The following is a 22,054-nucleotide window of genomic DNA, read 5'->3' as shown; positions in this document are numbered from 1 at the left end:
GGTTGAGTCTAAGACCCAACCTGACATATAGACACAGACGAACAGGCACACGAGAACACAAACGTGCATTCCCACCCCATATGCACAACCAAATACTCAGCACTCACCCAACGTTTAGACAGACACAAATAGACACTGCACAGACAGTTGCACTCCCCAAACATACTCTATATCCCAGGTCCAGGTACCCCCGCCCCCAGAGGGGCAAGCCACACCTAAACCCAGGAGATGTAACCCTTCTCTCTGGGGTGGAGGTTTTTGGTATTTCAGTTTTGCAAAGTGACTAAATCTGACTTTGCAGCACCACGTCTGGGCCATTTACACATATAGTCAATGTGTCAATGCCTTCAACGCATGTGTTGAATTGAACCACATTCATCATAGATGTTATAGTTATATGTTAAGTGCATAAATGTGTTATCATTACAGCATCTAGTTATCATTAAAATACATTTGTGAGAAAAATGACTCCCTAAACCCAAATTAATGTTATAAGAACTACTTAAAATAGCAGATGGAACTCTAGAAAAAAGGTTTCTGAGGAGAAGGCTTTCATTTTAGTCGGTCTGACCCCAGTGCCATCCGTTAACACGGAGGAGGCGGGGTTTATGATCTACAATGCAGCCAGCATAACGGGGAGCTGTCAGGCCGCCCACATTTTCTACAGTCATTGGTCCACGCTCTTGGCCTGCGCACCTGCAATTATTCCACTCACCTGCTGCGCAGGGCGGCGGCTCTGTGTTACTTGTCGCTGGATCGTGGCGCTCGTGTTTCTGTGGATGTCTAACTTGTGTTCTCTTCCCGTGTACAGACCCTACTGGACGCTTCCCTATTTTCCCTTGTCTTTGACGTGAGTTAGGATATTCGTATGTGAACGTCATGTATCGTACAAAAGAGGACGTGTGAGGGACTGGCGATTGAGAAGAGGAGTTTTGGACGTGTTCATTTTTCCCTGGATTCCCGGGAGCACTAATTGCCCTGCACTGTTGTTTATAGCGCCTGGTGTCACTGTAAATAAACTCTCTTTAATTAAAACCTTAGTTCTGCGCTAGAGTCTGCTCGTTCACCTTGACAGGATCAGAAATTACAATTTCTTTCAGTTTCTATTCTTGGTCATGGATGGTTTTGTGCGAAACAAACTGACTGAATGGAAACTAAGTGACTGGATTGAGGCATTTGAAGGTAAATTATTACTGTGCATCAGTGATGGGTACAGATATTGATACTTATACGTTTTGTTAACTCTGAAAAATAATACCTATTAATACACATTTTCATATTTACTACACAAAATGTGCAAGAGAAGATGTCCTAAGACTGGAAAGTGATACTTGCTTAAAATAAAAGGGAATTAAATGTGTTCAAATCATACATCAATGCAGAACTCCTTTAAAAAACTGTTTCTGAAGTAATTTTATAAATAATCGTTATTTCTGCTATTTAACTTTATTACAGCTCAAGAAATTGATAAGGAAAGTCTGTATCTTCTCAATGATCAGGAAATTGATCAATTGATCACAAAAGCTGGACCTAGAGTAAAATTCAAGGATAAACTAAAGCTGTTAAAGGTAATTAAATCCTTTAAGATTTCTTTCCTTTTTGTCTGGAAAACCTCACTCGTGTTAAAGTTTACAGATGAATTTGTTGTAGAATTATTATGGTGCATAAACTACTTAACTATCAGTGTGTCTATGATAGCTATATTATTCACATATTTTGCCAATATGGATTTGCCATGTTTTCATTATGTTAGGAAGAGCAAAATACAACTCAACCACAAAAAGAAGCCGTCAATACTTCTGGTCAAGTAAGTCAAAAACAATTTTATTATAGAATAGATAGATGAGGTTTTTAAGTGTGGATAATTAAATAATAGTTTATTGCAATAGTAAATTGTGCCTCAGATGGACAGCAAGTGGAGAGTGATAAATGAGATGAGGAGATGGGCGGAAGAAGAGAGGCAAAGAGTGATTAATAGGCAGAGCCTAGTTTGTTTTTCACAGTTTTGTTGCCTTATGGTTGCTGACATGGCACTTTCACCAATCTTTTTATTATTATCTCATAGCACTTGTTTAATCAGCTACCATCTCTCCTATGGACTTTTTACAGTCTCCAGTCGCAGCTCAACACAGCCCGTTCCTCCTGCACTATCAGGAGCAGGATCAGCAGAAACTCCTCAACAGCAACATTGTACCCCATCAGGTAAAACAGTGATATAGTATGATGCGATTCTGTATTAGATTCTTAAAGAATGTGTGTTGTTGTTCAGCCTGGTTCTATGTGCCTGTTTTTAACTTTGAGCACCCGCCCCTTTAAACATCTCTGCATGGCCCTGGTGGTGGGCGGATCAAACCAAAATATAGATGCCAAAGTTTGTTTTGATATTGATAGGAGCATAATGAGACTGATATTAGTTTCTGTCTTGTTACATGCTCAATCATCCAGGTAAGTAAATCCCAAGTTTTCCCAACTATATAAAGTGCAAATGTTTATAAGGTTGGGGAAACCTGCAGTTAGCTGAGACTGAAGAAGTCACTTGGATGAGCGATGAAACGTTTCTCCCACTGAAAACAGTCCAGATTAACAGAATAAACTTTTTGGGATACTGGTTTCTGTTTCTTTGTTACTCCTAGAATCATCAAAGAGGCAACCTGGCCATCTAAGTGCTGCTGCTTTCAAGTGTCATAATAACATTTATTGTAATTGAAACAAATATCCCGAATATATCATAACCCCTTTGTGTTAACTGTAAAAGGGATACTGTGCAGTTACTATATTTAAACTACAAGTAGATGTGATACAGACTTCTCATTATATGTTTTCTGTCCTTGGTTTTAATTAATAATCCAAAGAAAAGAAAATCCCCCAAACACTTACAGGTCATGAAAATTCATTCTGATTTAGCAGTTTGATCCACCATCCACCATAATTATTAAAAAGCATTAGTATCTGTATCAGAATCGTTGATACTGGGCCTTTATTTACTTAGTATAAAAGGAATACCAAATCCAGCAGTATCTCACACCACTAATGTGCATGGGGGAAATTCATGAAAGTCCTATTGTGTCACCCTGCTACATAGTGATAGCGACAGCTGATTTGGATCAGGTAAGGGTTATTGGAAATCAGATAATGAAGCAGCATGCCTTCATTCTTCATAAATATACGCTAAGGTGACCTGAGTCAAAGCAAAGCCCCAGTCACACAAGCCTTAAGACCACCCTGCGACTTAAAGTTCTTACAACCTCTACCAACCACTAAACAACTGATGTAGTTGCCTGATGTTGGAATACACATTTTACCCTAACAGCTGGTGGTTGCCAGGGATGGGGTGGTCACCAACTGGTCTCTAGGTCTGTGTCACTGGTGCTGAATTAGGCAGAAACATTGACTCATGGGATCATGTTTACTGAGAGGCAAGAATGCAAAAGTTTTCCTTTTTTTTTTTAATCACTGTGCTAGCTGAGAATATATGTACATATAAGTGTGTACATTTTAAAAAGTGCATGTGAAAGTTTTTGACAGTTTGTTAAAGAACAAATTGTTTCTGTACAGGAGCAATGATTTCTTCTATAAATTCAATTATGCATACATGTACAATTTATAATAATTTAACTTCATGTGAAAGTTGAATATGTATATGCTTCCACAGGATTATCCATCCATAAGTGAAAAAGGTGAGAAAAATGTATCTCACTCTCATTTTAATACATCTAATTTATTTATTTATTTTCACAGTATTATTTTTGCAACATCTAAAATACACCATAATCAGAAGTTTCAATATTCAGATTTTCTTTTTAAATTGTATTATTTTGTTTAAATCCAAAAAGGAAAAAGAAAGTCAGAACTTGAGTTGGGCGAATGGCAACCATCTCCTAAACGACAAGACAACTGTGCAGCAGGATCACAGTCAGGTACACACATATATGAAATCCTCACACTTATTCCTGCTTTGTGTCACCATTTTTAACTGAGTAGTCAAAATCAGTCAAATCCACAGTAATCTGTCATCCAAGGTCAAGGAAAAAACAATATTTCAGAATCTCCTCTTGTTGGGATCAGTTAGGATCGTAAGGAGACTGGCAGTGGTAACTCAACTTAAAGAAGGAAAAACCTTCCACTCAGAATGAGACACTGACAACAACTTAAGGAAAAAAGTGACTTGAGTGTATTCAACATTTAAATGGTTCAAAACATAGACATGAACAAACCTTTAAATAATTTCAAACATGTAATCTTCAACAATGTACAACATATCACTTCAAGTGTCCATAAATGTGTCAGGCATGCTGTCCATTTCAGTTCAGTGCACTTTGTATTCAGTATGTGGTAAGCGTTCAAGTTATTTGAATTGTCTTTAGTCACTGTTTTGCTTTTTGGTGCATCAGGTTTTGTGTTAAGTGGAATCAGATCTGACCCAAAAAGGAAAAAAGTAGCAACATAAGGTGTCCTGAGAGCTCATTAAAAAACGTTAATCCTTAAACAAAATTACAAATCGTTGTATCCTACCACTCTCCAAGGAAACAGGTGGCCTTCAGATTGAGAACGTCCTTTCTAGGCACCTCTAGTGGCATCCAGTCCTTAGATGGCACCGCTCGGTCCTTGCAGCAGATTTCTACCACTTAAAAAAAACAGCCAGGATATTCTTCAAAGAAAACATTAATTCTGTAGCGCAACACGTTGCAGGACTGAATCTCCACACAGCTTTGCGCATCTAGCTCCATGCAGGCGGATGCAGTGAAAGAAAGTCAACGCGCACAGCGCTATGGTGCATTCATGGGAAAATGGGAAAACTCAACACTTAACAAAACAGTAACACTTAAAATTAGAATAAAAATAGAATACAATTGGCAATAAAATAACCATGGGTTACATTTGCATATCAGTGGACCATATTTGCATTACACTGGTTCCAGGTTCCTACTTATTAGGGTTTTTTTCTGTTTCTCTGACAGAAACAAAAATACTGTCTGATGTCAAAGACATAATGAGACGCGTCAGTCAAAGACTACATGGCCGTGACAAGCTCAGCGCTTTCCTAAAGTGAGTAATAAAGATTTTCTATTTTTGTTGGATGTTCTTCCAACCATTTCCCGGGAAGTTGGGACAGTCTGTAACATTTTGCTGGTATTTGGTATAATAAACATACTAAAGATTTAAACTCGGTCAGAGCTCAACATGGAGCTGTGTAGTTTGTTCCAGTAGTAAGTTGAATTTTTTCAACACATTTTAAAAAACAATTTTTTTCTGATTTTACTGCATTTTCAGTTTGATATTTCTGAGAATGGGTCAGTTAATCCATATTTAAACTCGTTCAACAGGGATAAAATCAAAGATTTGGAGACAGAAAAGAGACACCTGGTTGGTGTCTTTGGTAGAACCGGGGCTGGAAAGAGTTCTTTAATCAATGCCATCATAAATAAGGAGGGCCTGTTGCCTTCTGGAAGTGTCAGTGCATGTACCTCAGTAATGATAAAGGTGGAGGCTACCAATGGATCAAAGTATGAGGCACACATCGAGTTCATTACAAAAAAGGTAGAATGAAATATGAATATGGTGATTTTTGAAGTAATGTGTTACAATGTAGATACAAAAACTGCTTTACTAAAATTAAGATATAATCTTTTTTAGGATTGGGAAAATGAGGTGCAGTCCCTAAAACTGGCTCTTGAAGAAGATGATGATGATGATGGTGGTAATGGTGATTGTCTTGACCGTGATGAAACGTTATCAGCGCTGTATGGAGAAGAGTGGAAAGAAAAATCAACTCACAGCCTCATGGACAACAAATATTTCAGAGATATTCCAGAGTTTCAAATGTCCAAGATAAAAATTTTGGAAAGTGACTCAGTAAGTCTGCAGTAATACAGACCAAAATAAAATCTGGTTCTTCTTCTAGAACAAAGGAATACTTGCAGTTTAAAGCATATATTAGACCACAGTTTGGGTGAGATACATAGCAGTGTGTGGCTTATGAACATCACATAATGAGCAGTCAATAGTTACCCAAGCAGCGTTAAGGTACCCTGATGCTGCACCTTTGCAGCAGGAAGATGTCCACGCTATGTAATGCCACCCTAATGGAGAGTGCAGACAGAGACAAAGCACTGGTGAAGCAGATGTTGCTGCAGTTTATTGCTGAGCAGATATATGTCGGCGATATGTCGATGTGCCTCATTTCCAAAATGTTTGACATCCATCAAACAAGAAACAAAAAAACAAGTGAAATTGTGGTGGTTAAAATTTTATGGTTTACTATCCTGTTGCTGTCTGATTATCCTGTTACCATGGAGCTTGCAGTTTTCTTTGTGGTGGTGTTGAAGAGTTTAAAATTTGTAAAACTCCTGCTCAGAAGGTCGAGCAGGTCACCTACTAATCGGAGGGTTGGTGGTTTAATCCCTGGCTCCCTCAAGTCTGCATGCCAAATATCTACAAACCCCCAGTTGATCTTCGATGCATCCATCAGTGAATGAATGTGTGTAAATGTTAGCTAGAAATAACATACCCAGAAAAAAGTGCTTGGGGTAACGAGGCAAGTTTTATAAAGTGCTTCAAATGTTTACATGCAGTAAAATAAATCACTATATAAGAACCAGGCCACTTACTGTGATCCACAGTAAAATATGAAAAAGGTTTCTTTTTTTCTTTCTTTTTCTTTTTTTTTAAATAAAAAAATCGAATTACTTTGGATTTATTTTCCTGGTTTTCATTTCAGATTTTTGAGATAGGATGTCTTATTTTAATTTCCCATCTTCTTTTTCATGCAATCATTAAAATCTTTGTTATGGGCACATACATTCAATTGGCTTGTATTTATCTTGTTTGTTTGTTTTTGCAGGCTGAAGGATTGTCTGAAAAATTTGTGAGATATACAAGAAGTGAGTCAAATGAGACAGAAGAAGTAAAGAGGTGGTACTGGCCACTTGTGAAGTGTGTGACTGTCAAAGTGCCAGACAATGATTTTCTTGATCATGTCACACTCGTGGACCTTCCTGGAAACGGTGACTCTAACAGAAGCAGAGATCAAATGTGGACAGAGGTAATTCACAGAAGTCATGTCATGTTTCTTCAAAGCATTAGTTATTTATAATTTACATACGTTCATTTCCTTTTCAGCTTATTGCCAGTTGTTCTACAGTGTGGATTGTGACTGAAATGACTCGAGCAGCATCAGAAAGAGAAGCCTGGGACATCCTGGAAGGTGTCAGCAGCCTGCTGGGAAATGGTGGCGAGTGTCAGCAAATTCATTTTATCTGCACCAAGTCAGATCATGAAAAACCAGATGATATGTAAGTCAAATATACAAAAAAATCAAATTGCAAAGAAAGTTACACAGATAGTTACAGATACACATGGTGACCATATGATTCACTTTTTTGTTGCTTTAAAAGTTTAAAAGACTTTGTGTAAAAGTCATTATTAAAAGTTATACATTTTAAAAAAATCTATGTATATGTGTTTTAATAAGTGTTATGCCCTTGAGTCAAAAGTCAGCGGTTGGTGTGTGTGCTGATTGAGCCACATAAGCAGAGTGATAAATAAGCTCAGAGTGAGACATCATTTCCACAAGAGATCTTTGTATCCTATGTGCGGAAATGGAGCGAGGGAGCGTCCTGTTCACTAACCTATCTTTGATGTACCCTTTCGCTTATGATGTCGTGAAAAAGTGCTCCGGCAGTTATTAAATAGGGACTAGTTCATGTTCACGCTAAGAGTGCTCTACACGTTCGCACCTCGGAAAACGTTCGTCTTTGTGAGTATTGACATGTGTAGAGACAGTCGTTATGTGTGTTTACATGGAGCGAACTGTATGCTGATGTAATGTACATGTTAAGCTAGGCTAATCGGCAAGTTGTTATTAAGATGTGTGTTAACCAGCGATTCATTTTCATTTTTCCTCATGTTCTAGTTACATAAAAACAAGAAAGTCAAGCCTTGTGTGGAAGACCTCTTCTATTTGTTCGCTAGCTGTCTAACCTCACAGGGTCACGTGTCGTGAGGGCAGCATAGTAAAAAGACGAAGGAAAAGACGCCTACTCAGCGGGTTCAAACATACAGAGCTACTTTAAGCAACATGAGTCTACGCTCAGGAAGAAATTACCTAAAAGACTACGCTGCTGAAGAGCTAGACGAAGCAGCCGGTGGTGAACAGCAACCAGACGTTGCCACTCAACCAGCTACAACGCAGCAACGGTCTCAACCATTCGACACCAAGTCGCAGCAATCCAGAACCTCGACAAGGCGTTCTCAACGGACATCCTCATCAACAGCTTCTGCAGCTGCAAGGGCCTACGCCAAAGCTCAAGCAGCACGAGCTCAACTGGCCTTCGCTGAAAAGGAAGCTAATGCAATGAAACAGAGAGCTGAACTGGATGCTCATCTACATGTCCTCCAGTGCCAAAAAGCAATAGCCGCAGCTGAAGCAGAGGCCTCAGCCTATGAAGAAGCAGAGATTCAGAGCGGGGAGCTCTACGGAGAACTTTGTGAGGAAGCTGAGCCCATCAGTACAGTGCACCGCACTAACGAATATGTTCAACAACAATGTGAGTTACTCTACCCAGACACTCAGCACGACTCAGCACAGCCTCCTAAAGGAAATTGCAATGAAGTAGATGCACAAGACAGTACACAAATAACTAATCCTTTTATAACCAACACTCAGACGAAAACACCACCTGTAAATAGAGAAAGGAAACAGGAGCAAACAGTGAACACTGGTGTAGTCGACACGTACTGGTCCAACTCCACAAAGCACACCCCCAACCTTAACAACTGCGTACCTGAATCAAGTGAAATGCAACAGTTTGCAAAATACCTAATTCGCAAAGAACTAGTTAGCACAGGTCTTTTGCAATTTGATGACAAACCTGAAAACTATTGGGCATGGAAAACCTCATTCATCAGCGCAACCAAAGACCTAAATTTGTCTCCAAGAGAGGAATTAGACTTGCTAACAAAATGGTTGGGTCCAACATCATCCGAACAGGCTAAGCGCATTCGTGCTGTACACACCCTCAATCCTGCTGCAGGTGCGAAGATGGTCTGGCAACGCCTTGAAGAGTGCTACGGCTCACCTGAGGCTATTGAGGACGCACTCTTAAAAAAGGTAGAGGACTTTCCCAAACTCACAAACAAAGACAATGTTAAGCTGCAGGAACTTAGTGACATCTTATTGGAGCTTCAGTGTGCTAAACAAGATGGCGCGCTCCCAGGACTTGCTTACCTGGACACAGCTAGAGGAGTCAGGCAAATAGTGGAAAAACTTCCCTTCAACCTACAGGAAAAGTGGACAACTGTAGGAACACAGTACAAGGAGACTCATAGTGTGTCATTTCCTCCTTTCTCAGTTTTCACACAATTTGTCCAGCGGCAAGCGAAAATGAGGAATGACCCAAGCTTTGCTATGTCCAAGGCCAACACCCATGTCCCTTCTCCCACAGAAAAACTGAGGTCATATAGTCGCAAACCTACTGTGTCAGCACACAAAATGGACATTACGGCAGAGCCGGACCAGAATAATCTCAGTCCAAAGAAAATGGAGGAACCGGATCGCCAGTGCCCAATCCACAAAAAACCACATCCACTCAAAAAGTGTAAGCTCTTTAGAGACAAACCTATTGAAGAAAGACAAGCCTATCTCAAAGAGCACCACATATGCTACAGATGCTGTGGGTCTGTCCAACACATTGCAAAAAACTGTAAAGCAATGGTTAAGTGTATTGAATGTGACAGCCTCAAACACTTATCTGCAATGCATCCTGGTCCTACTCTTGCCCCTAAGAGTACTACACCAGGAAACAACGACAATGAAGAGCAAATCGAGAGCTCACCTTCAGTCGAGTCGAAGTGCACAGAGGTATGTGGCCAAGGTGATAGCCCACGTTCATGTTCTAAGATCAGTTTGGTCAAAGTGTATCCCGCAGGCCAAAAAGAGAGAGCTATAAAAATGTATGCAGTAATAGATGATCAGTCCAACAGGTCACTGGTTAAGTCAGAGTTTTTCAGCCTTTTCAAAATCAATGCCAAACCCACTCCATACACCTTAAAGACTTGCTCTGGCAGAGAACAAGCCTTAGGTAGGAGAGCTGTAAACTTCTTCCTCGAGTCTTTGGATGGAGAAGTCAACATCCAGCTACCCCCTTTAATTGAATGTGACTCTGTTCCAGACAATAGATCTGAAATACCCTCTCCAGAGATTGCCCAGCATCACCCACATCTTCTTCCAGTGACAGATAACATCCCACCTGTCGACCACCACGCCCCAATCCTTTTACTCCTTGGAAGGGACGTCATCAGGGTCCATAAGGTACGTGAGCAAATCAACGGACCCAATGATGCACCATACGCCCAAAGGCTAGACCTGGGTTGGGTTATTGTGGGGGAGGTGTGTCTAGGAAAAGTGCACAGTCAGTCAGAGGTCAATGTCTATAAAACACACACCTTAGATAATGGACGTGCATCCTATTTTGAGCCTTGCCCAAACACAATTCACGTTAAAGAGAATTATGGGGTCACTATGAATGCAACCTGCATCACAGACGATTTGGGACACTCTGTGTTTGTTAGATCTGAGGGTGATAACAAACAAGCCATGTCTATCGACGACAGAGCATTCCTGACAATAATGGACAGTGAAGTTTATCAAAACCAAGAGAACAGCTGGGTTGCACCTTTACCCTTTCGCTCACAGAGAAGGAGGCTCCCTGACAACAGAGAACAAGCCCTAAAACGCCTCTGCTCTCTTCGAAAGACTTTGGAAAAGAGACCAGAAATGAAAGATCACTACATCCAATTCATGCAGAAAATGTTGGATAACGACCAAGCCGAGCCTGCCCCTCCTCTGCCACTAAATAAAGAACATTGGTATCTGCCCACGTTTGGGGTATACCACCCACAGAAGCCACAACAAATACGAGTCGTGTTTGATTCAAGCGCAGAATGTGATGGAATTTCGCTCAATCAAGTGCTTCTTGGCGGACCTGATTTGAACAACTCCCTATTGGGAGTGCTGTTGCGCTTCCGCAAAGAGCCCATAGCCCTGACAGCCGATGTGCAGCAAATGTTTTACTGCTTCGTTGTGCGCGAAGACCACAGAGATTATCTGCGTTATCTGTGGTATGAGGACAATGACATTACAAAGAGCATAGTTGAGTTTAGAATGAAGGTCCACGTGTTTGGAAACAGCCCGTCACCAGCTGTCGCCATCTACTGCATGAGACAGGCAGCACAGCAGGGAGAACGAGAACACGGATCTGATGCAAGACAGTTTGTTGAGCGTCAGTTTTATGTTGACGATGGTCTCACATCAGTCGCCACGCCAGAGGAAGCAATCAACCTGCTCACAAGAACGCAAAACATGTTGGCAGAGTCTAACTTGCGCCTCCACAAGGTGGCATCAAACTGCAGTAAAGTCATGGAAGCTTTCCCTGTTGAGGATCGTGCAAAGGACCTGAAAGATTTAGACCTAGGAGTAGACCCTCTTCCAGTTCAGAGAAGCTTGGGACTCTGTTGGAACCTACAATCTGACAGCTTCACTTACCAGGTGTCAAATGAGAGCAAACCATTCACACGGAGGGGAGTATTGTCGACAGTTAATAGCCTCTATGACCCTTTGGGATTTGCTGCTCCCATAATAATGCAGGGCAAAGCATTACTCAGGGAACTGTCATCTGATGGAAAAGACTGGGACACACTCTTACCCCCTGAGAAACAGGAGAGGTGGGACTTATGGAAAGACTCTTTGCAAGCCCTTGAGAACCTCCAAATACCAAGGTGCTACAGCCCAGGTACGTTAAGCACAACGAAAGCGAAAGAACTTTGCATTTTCTGTGATGCCTCCACTGTCGCTATAGGTGCAGTAGTCTATCTGCGTACAGTTGACAGTGAAGGACAGTGTCATACTGGGTTTGTGATGGGGAAGTCTAAACTCGCACCCCGCCCCGCACACACTGTACCACGCCTGGAACTATGTGCTGCTGTGCTCGCGGTGGAAATGTTTGAGCTCATCAGAGACGAGTTAGACATTAAAGTAGACAATGTGACTTTTTACACAGACAGTAGGATTGTGTTGGGGTACATACACAACACCTCCAGACGATTCTACATGTATGTTGCCAACAGGGTTACGCGCATTAGAGCATCCACCCATCCGAGTCAATGGCATTATGTACCAAGTGAGTTAAATCCAGCTGACCAGGCCACTCGGTTCATTCCAGCAGCAGACCTGCAGAACAGTACCTGGTTCTCAGGTCCACCCTTTCTGTACTCTGACCCACACACAGAACCACACACTGGTCCTTTCACGCTCATCGAACCTGAAAAAGACAGAGATACATCCGGAAATAAAAGTAATGAAAACTACTGTAGCAGAGCCACAGTTGGGTTCTGACCGTTTCAAAAAGTACTCAAACTGGATCACACTTTGCAGAGTCATAGCCAGACTCATTCATGTAGTTACATCCTTTGCACAAAAGACAAGTGGGCGAAGGGGATGGAAAGGTTTCAGTGAGACACCGAGCGTCCAAGAACTCACCCGAGCCCAAGCAGTCATTATTCGAGCCGTCCAACAAGAAGCTTACAAAGGGACGCTTGAAAACATTAAAAAAGGAAGGAAGGTCAGTGGCATATTTGATGCACTCAAAAAGCTCAATCCTGTAGTGGACAAAGACAGTCTCTTACGAGTCGGTGGACGTCTTTCCGCTGCCGATCTCACAGAGAATGAAAAGCACCCTCTGATTATCCCATCTACCAGCCACATCGCCATGCTAATTGTAACTCACTATCATGAACGAGTGGCTCATCAAGGAAGACACATAACTGAAGGAGCTATCCGTGGTGCTGGGTACTGGATAATTGGAGGGAAGCGGCTTGTGTCATCTGTCATTCATCGGTGTGTCACATGTCGCAAGTTGCGAGGCAAAATGCAGATCCAGAAAATGGCAGACTTGCCTGCAGACCGAGTCACCCCTGAACCACCCTTTACCACTGTAGGCCTAGATGTATTTGGGCCATGGACTATTGTGACGCGTCGTACAAGAGGTGGTTGTTCCCAGAACAAACGTTGGGCTGTGTTATTCACATGCATGTCAACTAGGGCTGTGCATATCGAACTGATAGAGACTATGTCTGCTGATAGTTTTATCAATGCATTAAGAAGGCTCTTCTCTATTCGGGGCCCGGCCAAGTTTCTGCGCTCGGACAGAGGCACGAATTTTGTGGGCGCTTGTAAGGAATTAGACCTAAACTCAGGAAACAAAGCAGTAGGAAAGTACCTGCAAGAGAGAGGGTGTGTTTGGACTTTCAATCCCCCTCATGCGTCTCATATGGGAGGCTCGTGGGAGCGCCTTATAGGCGTTGCCAGGCGCATTCTGGATGCAATGTTGTTACGAACTGAACAAACACGTCTTACTCATGAAGTGTTGTGCACCTTCATGGCCGAGGTGATGGCAATTATTAATGCAAGGCCTCTTGTTCCCATATCCACCGACCCTGACAGTCCTGCAGTACTCACTCCAGCAGTGCTACTAACGCAGAAGATGAGTGCTGTGTCCGCCTCACTTGGGAACTTCTCATCAGGGCAGCTGTTTGGGAAACAATGGAAACATGTTCAACTCCTCGCTGACACTTTTTGGAAAAGGTGGAAGGGAGAGTATTTATCCACCTTACAAGGTCGTGCAAAATGGACAGAGACTAGACCTAATGTCAAAATAGGAGATGTGGTCCTGCTAAAGGACCCCCAAGCCAGCAGGAACGAATGGCCCATGGGACTAATAGTAAAAACATTCCCCAGCAGCGACAAGAAGGTCCGAAAAGTGGAAGTGCGGACTGTAAAAGATGGGACTGTTAAAATGTTTCTCAGACCAGTTTCAGAGATTGTTGTTTTGCTTGCAGAGACTGAATGAATATTCTTCAATGCTAGATGATGTTTGAATATGTTGTATTGATGTTTATTGTGATATAATGTGTGTATATCAAGCGGGGAGTGTTATGCCCTTGAGTCAAAAGTCAGCGGTTGGTGTGTGTGCTGATTGAGCCACATAAGCAGAGTGATAAATAAGCTCAGAGTGAGACATCATTTCCACAAGAGATCTTTGTATCCTATGTGCGGAAATGGAGCGAGGGAGCGTCCTGTTCACTAACCTATCTTTGATGTACCCTTTCGCTTATGATGTCGTGAAAAAGTGCTCCGGCAGTTATTAAATAGGGACTAGTTCATGTTCACGCTAAGAGTGCTCTACACGTTCGCACCTCGGAAAACGTTCGTCTTTGTGAGTATTGACATGTGTAGAGACAGTCGTTATGTGTGTTTACATGGAGCGAACTGTATGCTGATGTAATGTACATGTTAAGCTAGGCTAATCGGCAAGTTGTTATTAAGATGTGTGTTAACCAGCGATTCATTTTCATTTTTCCTCATGTTCTAGTTACATAAAAACAAGAAAGTCAAGCCTTGTGTGGAAGACCTCTTCTATTTGTTCGCTAGCTGTCTAACCTCACAGGGTCACGTGTCGTGAGGGCAGCATAATAAGTTTTTAATTAGATAAATACTGTTGTGGAAATTTAATTTAATTCCACAGACACATTCGGCTGTAATGAACATTCGTTATTATCATGCGCATGAGAGAGAGCACACACAGTCAGGCGCCGTCATGCAGTCTCTGAAACAGAAGTGCAGCTCTCACCTTTATTTATTCCCCAAAAAAGTGAGGAAGTCCGAAAGTGATCATACAGCACATGACGCAGCTCGCTCTGAAACCTAACTGAACAATGCGTATCCTGTTCATGCTCTTGGCATTATGACCACCTGCAAAAGGAGTTATTTTTTCAACTACTGAGGCTGAAATAAGTTCATCTAGTTTTAGACTGCTCAGTGGAAGTTTTCATTACAGTGCCACAACTAAGTATGCACACAAATGCTTGAACCTTAAATAAGAATAATTGAAATTTTCCATTACAATACTAACAATAAATTACTTTTACATCCAATTTTTATTTCCTTTCTAAAAGAAACAAAGTTAAGAAAGCAGTGATGAATGCATTCAAAAAGCGGGAAACGATTACGGTAAATTTATAATCTGACAGCAAAATCTAAAACAATTATCTTCTTAAACGGTCCAAAAATAAAAACTGACTAACAAAAATGTTCTCAGAATCACTTCAGTGAGGATAGTTTCCAAGTCTTCACAGTGAGCACCAAAGAGTTCCTCAAAGGGGAGAATGTAAATCCAGATGTCAATGGTAGGTGAAGTCACTACCAGTGATGGTATGTTTTTGTGTAACAGAAAATGTATTGCTCAGATTTATATTTCTTTTTCAATTTATAACAGAAATACTGAAACTCAAGGAAATTTTGAAAAATCTAAATGACGCTCATTCAGAGACCTCAAACTATGTGTCTGGAGCTCATGGGATTCTGTCTTTGATTCAAGGAGCCAGAAGCAGAGAAGTGGTAAGATCAGGCAATAAAGCCTCATTCATAATCTCCTTAAAGGTCATAAAAATGCATAAAATAAAAATGTTCATAAAATGTTCACTAAAGTTTACTAACATATATTGTAAGACATGCTGACCTTCACTGAAAATGTGGGATACTGGACATCATAAATCTATATGTGGTAATTTATTATTAGTGATCGAAAGGAGAGAGATTATTTGGAAGAACTGAAAATTATTGAGATACAGAATTTGATTAAATAGTTATTTACCAATGAGACTCCAGTGAACCAATGAGAGCACAGAAATGATGGGAGTTAGAACAGGCTCCCAGAGTCTAGATTCTTGGGGTAGTGAAGATGGTAGTTTGGATGGTGCTCTGAGTGACCGCAGGAAGGTTGAGGTGAAGTTGGGGAGGGGGCAAGTTGCATGAATGAGAGTCTGAAAGGCAGAATGACAAAAAATCATATAAAAGCACAGAGAACAGAGGATGATTGATTTGCAGAAGGCAAAAAATGATCAGACTAGAGTAATGAGTTCAATAGTGTGGAAAAATGGAAGTGACATAACGAATAGACAGAGGCAGACAAATGATGACAGACCTATCTGACTGAACTTATGCATGAGATTCCTGTTAAAAGCCTGGGTTTCTCAAGACCGCCTCAAAAATGAGTAAAGAACCATTATGTGATGTTTTACTGCTTTAAATAATGATCTTTCTTTTTTTTCAGGTTGAACAAAAAAACGAGGTGTGTGCAGTCCTTGAGGGAAACTTGAGCATCCAACATAATCGAGTCAAAAAAGCAATTGAAGATATTACAAAAGCTTTTGAACAACACCTACGTGAGGGAGTTGAAAAATCCCAAAATTTATGTGAAAGAAAACTGAGGTCCTTCTTGCACCCCAGTGTATGTGTTTTAATTACAGGATCAAAACCTCAGGATACTTTGTGACCATGTGTTTAAAAAAAATTAAATAAAAATTCTGTTTTGTTTCAGAAAACAAGTGGCAGATCTTTTCACAAGACACTAAAGTCTGCAGTTAGGAATGATGGCATCCAGAAACCAAAGAAAGGAAAACCTAAAAACCTCAACATGATATTAGCGTCTTATTTGACTGAAAGCATTGATGAAAAATTCAGAAAGACCTTCCCGTGAGAATAATCTAATTCTGAACAGCACCAATATGTACAACAATACATGTATCCAAATTGCACTATATCATAAACTTGCTAATACTGCTATTATAAACCACATCTTTGCCCCATTCAGAAACGACCTAAAATGTGGAAATTTCAATGGGGCCATTGATGCGTTTTCACTCAGCACTGATTCACTGATTGAAAAGTACAAAAATGTCGAACTGCAACTGACATTTCTCCAGACCGAGGTAAAAGAACTTCCCTATCCATGAACCTGTTAGCTTAGCTATTATTAGAAAGTCATTCAAACACTGAACTTGTAGTTATTTTACCTTAATGTTGTTTTAAATAATGTTAATCCGTATTTCATGTCTCTAAGGAAAAAAAAATGAAGACAAAGCTCAACAAAACCATCCTCACACAAAAGAAATGGATCTACAACAGTCTGACAGAGACAATCAGGAGTAACATGAAAGGATGCTACAAAGGTAAGAAAGAGGTGAATTACCTTATTTTTCGCACTATAAGGCACACTTAAAATCCTTTAGTTTCTCAAAAATCAACAGTGGGCCTTATAATCCGGTGCGCCCTATGTATGAATTCTGGTTATGCCTACTGACCTCGAATTGATTTTAAGTGGTACACAGCGTTCAAAAATCTGTCAAAAATGTTTTAGTACTACTTTGGTAAGCTACGAAGCCGCACCGCTTGATGGATTGTCGGAACATTACGGCTACCATAATCAGCAGCCTCGCAGAATAATCCCAGTCGTAATCCGTTTAACATCCAGACATCCATGAAAACACAATTTATTAAATTTAACCGAGTTAGAAGTTAGCAGGAAGTTAGCTCACTAGTTTCCATCTAAATACGATATACCACATATATATTTTGACTGAGAGATTTTTGAAAAAATCAAAACGTATAGCTCTGCTATCACTTCAGACATAAATGAAGAGAGCAAACTAAACAGCAGTGACTTTTGTAGGGTTACTGAATGTTGAGAAGTGTTAGGTGAGGGCTAGTTCTTTTAGGTTCAACAGCTAACAAGATGGTGTATCGGTCAGGATACAGGAAGGAGGACAAGACACTTCCACTTTGCTGGATTGTCACCGCCGTCCGTTTTATTGCCAACTAGATGCTCAGTGTTGCCAGCAGTCTGTAGTAACAAATAAATTGCCATGAGACCGAATATATTACAGCAGCAGCTAAACTAATATAAACTCAAAAATATCCAATGAAATAAACCAACACATCCATATAAATACGTCCATGACATAATATATAATAACTCCAATTAAGCACAGCGGTAATGCGATACTATAAGCAGAAACATTCACCCTAACCATTGACAAGGAACTTTGGTGCCGTCGTGTGGCCAAATAAACTACTACATAATGGCAGCAGCCAGTGGCACATGCCAAATAACATATTTAAGGAAATTTACTTCTAGTCATGAACTGAACACTCGGAGCATCACGGTGAAGAATGGCAAACAGGAACAAAACTTACACGAGGAGGTAACAGAACTAACTCAGAAATACAATCTTCCCTTCTGGAGCAGCAGTGCAGTACCTCAAACCTCTGCCTATGTCATTTCCCACAACTCCACCCCAAACAATATTGCAGGACATAAAATCTCAGAGCCTTTTATACACTGAAGTTGGACTAGCTGGTATATAATGATGTGCTACGTAATCGCTAGGAACATACCTATGTTTGCATAACATAAACACAGTGAAGCTGGAGGATGAATGCTAACTTTTTTCCACTCGATGAAAGTTAATGTGGAGGTTCCCGATGATTAGGGAGAAATGCATTCACAAGTCAAGATGCTGTAAACGGACCAAACTTCAGTCAGGAGAACAGCTGAGATAATCCATCCACAATACGAGGTTAGTCATTAATATAGTGCAACAACATGGGAATAGAGCAGCTGTGAGAGAATTCAACAATAATGAATCAATGGTACGTGTTAAATATCAACACTTCACCGAGTTCTTTCGATTCCTCATAGGCATCTAATGGAAGACAACTCACTGCTCACTAGACCATTTTACACTTTTATTACTTCCAGAAGGGAGATGCGTCCTACATGACACTGCAGTGAATCTCCAAATGGCAGTGTGCGCTTAACAGTTTTATTACAGTCTGTCTCACTCTAGTCTAAACCACAGTATTCTAGTACATTTCCACTGAGAGATGATTCCCTGTTATCTACTTCTACAGACAAGTGTGAGCGAGAGTCTCCAACTTTCTACCACTAAAGGACACGTAGTCTAATGCCTTTATTATCAGGGCCGTGTCCACTTAATACTACACTATACAGTTATATGACATTTTGGTTAATATAAAGCATAGCATTGAGGCGCTTCAGGTAATTTTCATTTTCACATTTCACATACGGAAGTGGAGGAAGCAAGAAGAATGAGTTGAGTAAAGTTTGACTTATCTTACTGTTTTGTTTTGCTTAATGCGCCTTATAATCCGATGCGCCTTATGGTTAGAAAAATTCGGTATTTCTATTCAACTGTGCATGAAAATGATTGTCTCCTTGTAGAAGCAGCAGCATTTGAAGGACCAGGCACCCTGAAGAGGATGAGGGACACTATTGAGAGACATGTGGAGTCAAAGAAGTACATGTTTGAAGAGGCAAAAAATGCCATGTTGGAGCAGTTGAACGATTTGAAGGTTTTTTTTTTTTTTTTTTTCAAGCAGTCTTGAAACATATCAAACCAATAATTTATCTCTTGTCCAGTTATTCTTGGATTCAATAGTTGCCTATTTAAAAAGTAACAAAGGCTTTGATGATAAATTAGGAAACTGTCCTGAGGACGCTGAAGAAAACCATGGAGGAGTCCATTGAACACTCACTCAAGACTGAGGCCTGCTCACTGCCAGGTAAACAGAATATATAAAGTGTTAGGAATCCTCACAATACAAACACTAACAATAAATATTTAATAAAAACAAATACTTTGTTTTTAGATGTTTTGGAACATCTTGAGATGGTGAAGAAACACTGTGATGAACTTAATGGCGATCAAGATGAAAAAAAGTAACCACACTGGGTAAATCTTAAAATGTCACAAATTGTTTAAAAGGCTGTGATCATGAACTATTTTTCTGATCATTTTGAACAATGTTTTTAGTGCTGTTAGCATTAATCATGTTAATACACGTCATCAAAGTTAACACGATAAACATTTTTAATGCACTCAACCCATCTGTAGTGCAGAATAGACAAATTTCTGACAAACTGCCTGAAATGCATTGATAGAAACATTCAGAGGATTTTGAGTCAGTCTGTTCTCCAGATGAGTTAATTATTAATCGTGTTAGTCGTGATGACGGCGTTAAAGCGTCTGCGTGAACACGCTAATGCCGAGTAACCCCTCACAAGGACTAATCTTCGTTAACTCGTTAACAGGGATTTGCCAGTTTTGACATGTTAACATGGATCGGTTCACGTTAACGAGATTAACGGTGACAGCACTGGTTTTTATTTAAATTTAACTGATCCATCCAGCACCCATTTTTAATTTGCTCCACAGAAACAGCTGAGGCCTGATAACCCACAGGACATCCCTGAGGAAACACTGATTAGAGACACGAGGTCTTTACATATTATCACAGTAATATTTGTTTTGCTCTCTTTTAATGTTGTGTTTATGTGTACTTTTGACCTTTTAATGAATTTTATACAAAAAGCATCTTGAATATTATAGATATCAATTAAAACTGCTAATATTAAGGTGTTAATCACGAGTGTCTAAATCATGTTTTGATTTCTTTCTTTTTAAAAATTTGTTGTAGTTTTTAATCACTTATAGCAGAGCGTGAAGACATGTAATGCATTCTCCATTCAAACCTGAGATTTATGATTTTAATTGTAAGAGTCTGAGATTACGGTTTCCAAAAGCATTTTGATTTTTTTGCTTGTTTTAAATATCATAATTTAATGTTTTAAGTTGACGTGTATACTGTTGGTTCATTGGGATGGGAACATTTATTTTAATGTAAGTGCTTATCAGTTAAACACTGAGCCTCATCCAGCACTGAAAAGGTACCAATTTTACATCACAGTTCTAATGACAAATACTTGTTTGTTGCAGTTATACAATATGTGTACATGACAAATAGTGAGAAATGGCTCTAAGTAAAGCTGCAGGAAATCATCAGCTACTTCTGTCATCTCCCTGCCATTTAGCTTTTTCTGGGTTTGGAATTATTGGTGAATATATTACAGTTTGAGTTTAGGTTCAGGTTGTTTCTTTGTTATTTTTTGTTACGTTAAATGTTTAAAATTTTAATTACTTCTGTGCATATTGTTCAATTCCTGTTTTGATTTTTGTCTTCAGTAATTCTCTCGTGTTTCTTCCACCCACCATACTTTATTTCTTCATGAAACAGTTCATTCACGTTTAGCATTTACTGTCATGTTTCCTGTAACCTTAGTAATGTCATTACAAAAAGGTACTAAGGTGCTTCCTTTATTACACTGGTGATACAAAGATATTTACATCTCATAATTTTAAGTGACCATACAGTTGTTGAAGAAAAAGATTAACAAAACTGAGATTGTTGCATAGAGCATTTAAATGTTAATTAATCCAGCACACTGTGATGCAGCTAGTATATCATTTAGCTTTCTTGCTTCCTTATCTGTACTGATTCTAAAAGAATGCATGCATTTGATATTGTATACTGTTCAATAAATCTTACGTGCAAGCAAATATTTATTGTAATCATTAGATAGAAACAGTTTTGTTTTGTTTTTTTTAACCCAGATCTTTTTACCCTAAAATCACCAAAAAATTGATTGCATTGCGTGACAAACATACAGTGGTGTGAAAAAGTGTTTACTCCTTTCCTGATTTCCTATTTTCTTGTTTGTCATACTTCAGTGTTTCAGAACAGCAAACAAATTTAAAAATCAAACAAAAATAATACTAGTAAAGACAAAATGGAGTTTCTAAATGAAGGTCCCAAAAGGTTGATTCTGTTCATCTGGACGTAGCGTCAGAGGGAGAAACATCCTTATCCAAGTGACTTCTTCAGTCTCAGCTGACTGCAGGTTTCTCCAACCTTATAAACAGCACATTGCACAAGGACTGAAACTAGCCCACTGAATAAACAATGGACTGCGAGGTCAGTTTCTTGATCATTAATATGCAAATTGTCATGACCATTGATTAGTTGCCTTGAGTACCAATCACAGACTTTGGGAATGTCTACAATCACAGCATTGTAAGATGGCGAAAGATGTACCCTTATTCCCCCTCCTCGATTCAGAGATGATCTTTGCCTTTTCACGTAAATGCCCTCCTCGACTCCCCATTCAAACCAGCGTTCCTTCCTAAATGCCCCATTTGAGGATTTGAAACATTAAAATGTGACAAACGTACAAGAAAAAAAAAAAGAAAATCAGCTAGGTGACAAATACGTTTTCACACTACTGTAGTTTTAAACACTACA

General features: G+C 39.9%; 2 protein-coding genes across 4 annotated transcripts; both read left to right on the top strand.

The window, feature by feature from the left end:
* The first annotated feature begins 670 nt into the window (after positions 1–670).
* Positions 671–21,312, top strand: LOC101477015 (nuclear GTPase SLIP-GC). Of its 3 annotated transcripts, XM_076883164.1 has the most exons (23): positions 671–1,010; positions 1,101–1,182; positions 1,456–1,568; positions 1,754–1,807; positions 2,110–2,202; positions 3,653–3,677; positions 3,834–3,917; positions 4,959–5,046; positions 5,325–5,538; positions 5,635–5,853; positions 6,842–7,042; positions 7,120–7,292; positions 15,010–15,064; positions 15,153–15,240; positions 15,330–15,451; positions 16,167–16,343; positions 16,434–16,588; positions 16,707–16,824; positions 16,956–17,064; positions 19,137–19,267; positions 19,396–19,477; positions 19,565–19,634; positions 20,131–21,312. In XM_076883164.1, the coding sequence occupies exons 2-23, from the start codon at positions 1,116–1,118 to the stop codon at positions 20,138–20,140; spliced, it is 2,448 nt and encodes an 815-aa protein (XP_076739279.1). In that variant the 5' UTR covers positions 671–1,010; positions 1,101–1,115; the 3' UTR covers positions 20,141–21,312. The 3 variants fall into 3 exon arrangements, with proteins under 3 accessions (XP_076739279.1, XP_076739278.1, XP_076739280.1); XM_076883163.1 differs by having other exon boundaries at positions 671–1,182; XM_076883165.1 differs by having other exon boundaries at positions 671–1,182; positions 19,565–19,647.
* On the top strand, positions 7,303–14,270 carry LOC143418371 (uncharacterized). The gene is made up of 2 exons (XM_076883162.1): positions 7,303–7,756; positions 7,913–14,270. The coding sequence occupies exon 2, from the start codon at positions 8,078–8,080 to the stop codon at positions 12,389–12,391; it is 4,314 nt and encodes a 1,437-aa protein (XP_076739277.1). The 5' UTR covers positions 7,303–7,756; positions 7,913–8,077; the 3' UTR covers positions 12,392–14,270.
* Positions 21,313–22,054: the final 742 nt, after the last annotated feature.

This window comes from Maylandia zebra, linkage group LG4, assembly GCF_041146795.1.
Source record: "Maylandia zebra isolate NMK-2024a linkage group LG4, Mzebra_GT3a, whole genome shotgun sequence".
NCBI lineage: Eukaryota > Metazoa > Chordata > Actinopteri > Cichliformes > Cichlidae > Maylandia > Maylandia zebra.
This window is presented reverse-complemented; position numbering and strand designations above follow the sequence as displayed.

What these genes read in the sequence shown, in the direction of transcription:
- LOC101477015 (XM_076883164.1), top strand. Translation starts at nt 1,116, where the DNA reads ATGGATGGTTTTGTGCGAAACAAACTGACTGAATGGAAACTAAGTGAC. An exon ending in CTGGATTGAGGCATTTGAAG is followed by an intron (nt 1,183 to 1,455) that starts GTAAATTATTAC and finishes ACTTTATTACAG; the next exon opens with CTCAAGAAATTGATAAGGAA. An exon ending in TGCAGCAGGATCACAGTCAG is followed by an intron (nt 3,918 to 4,958) that starts GTACACACATAT and finishes TTTCTCTGACAG; the next exon opens with AAACAAAAATACTGTCTGAT.
- LOC143418371 (XM_076883162.1), top strand. Translation starts at nt 8,078, where the DNA reads ATGAGTCTACGCTCAGGAAGAAATTACCTAAAAGACTACGCTGCTGAA.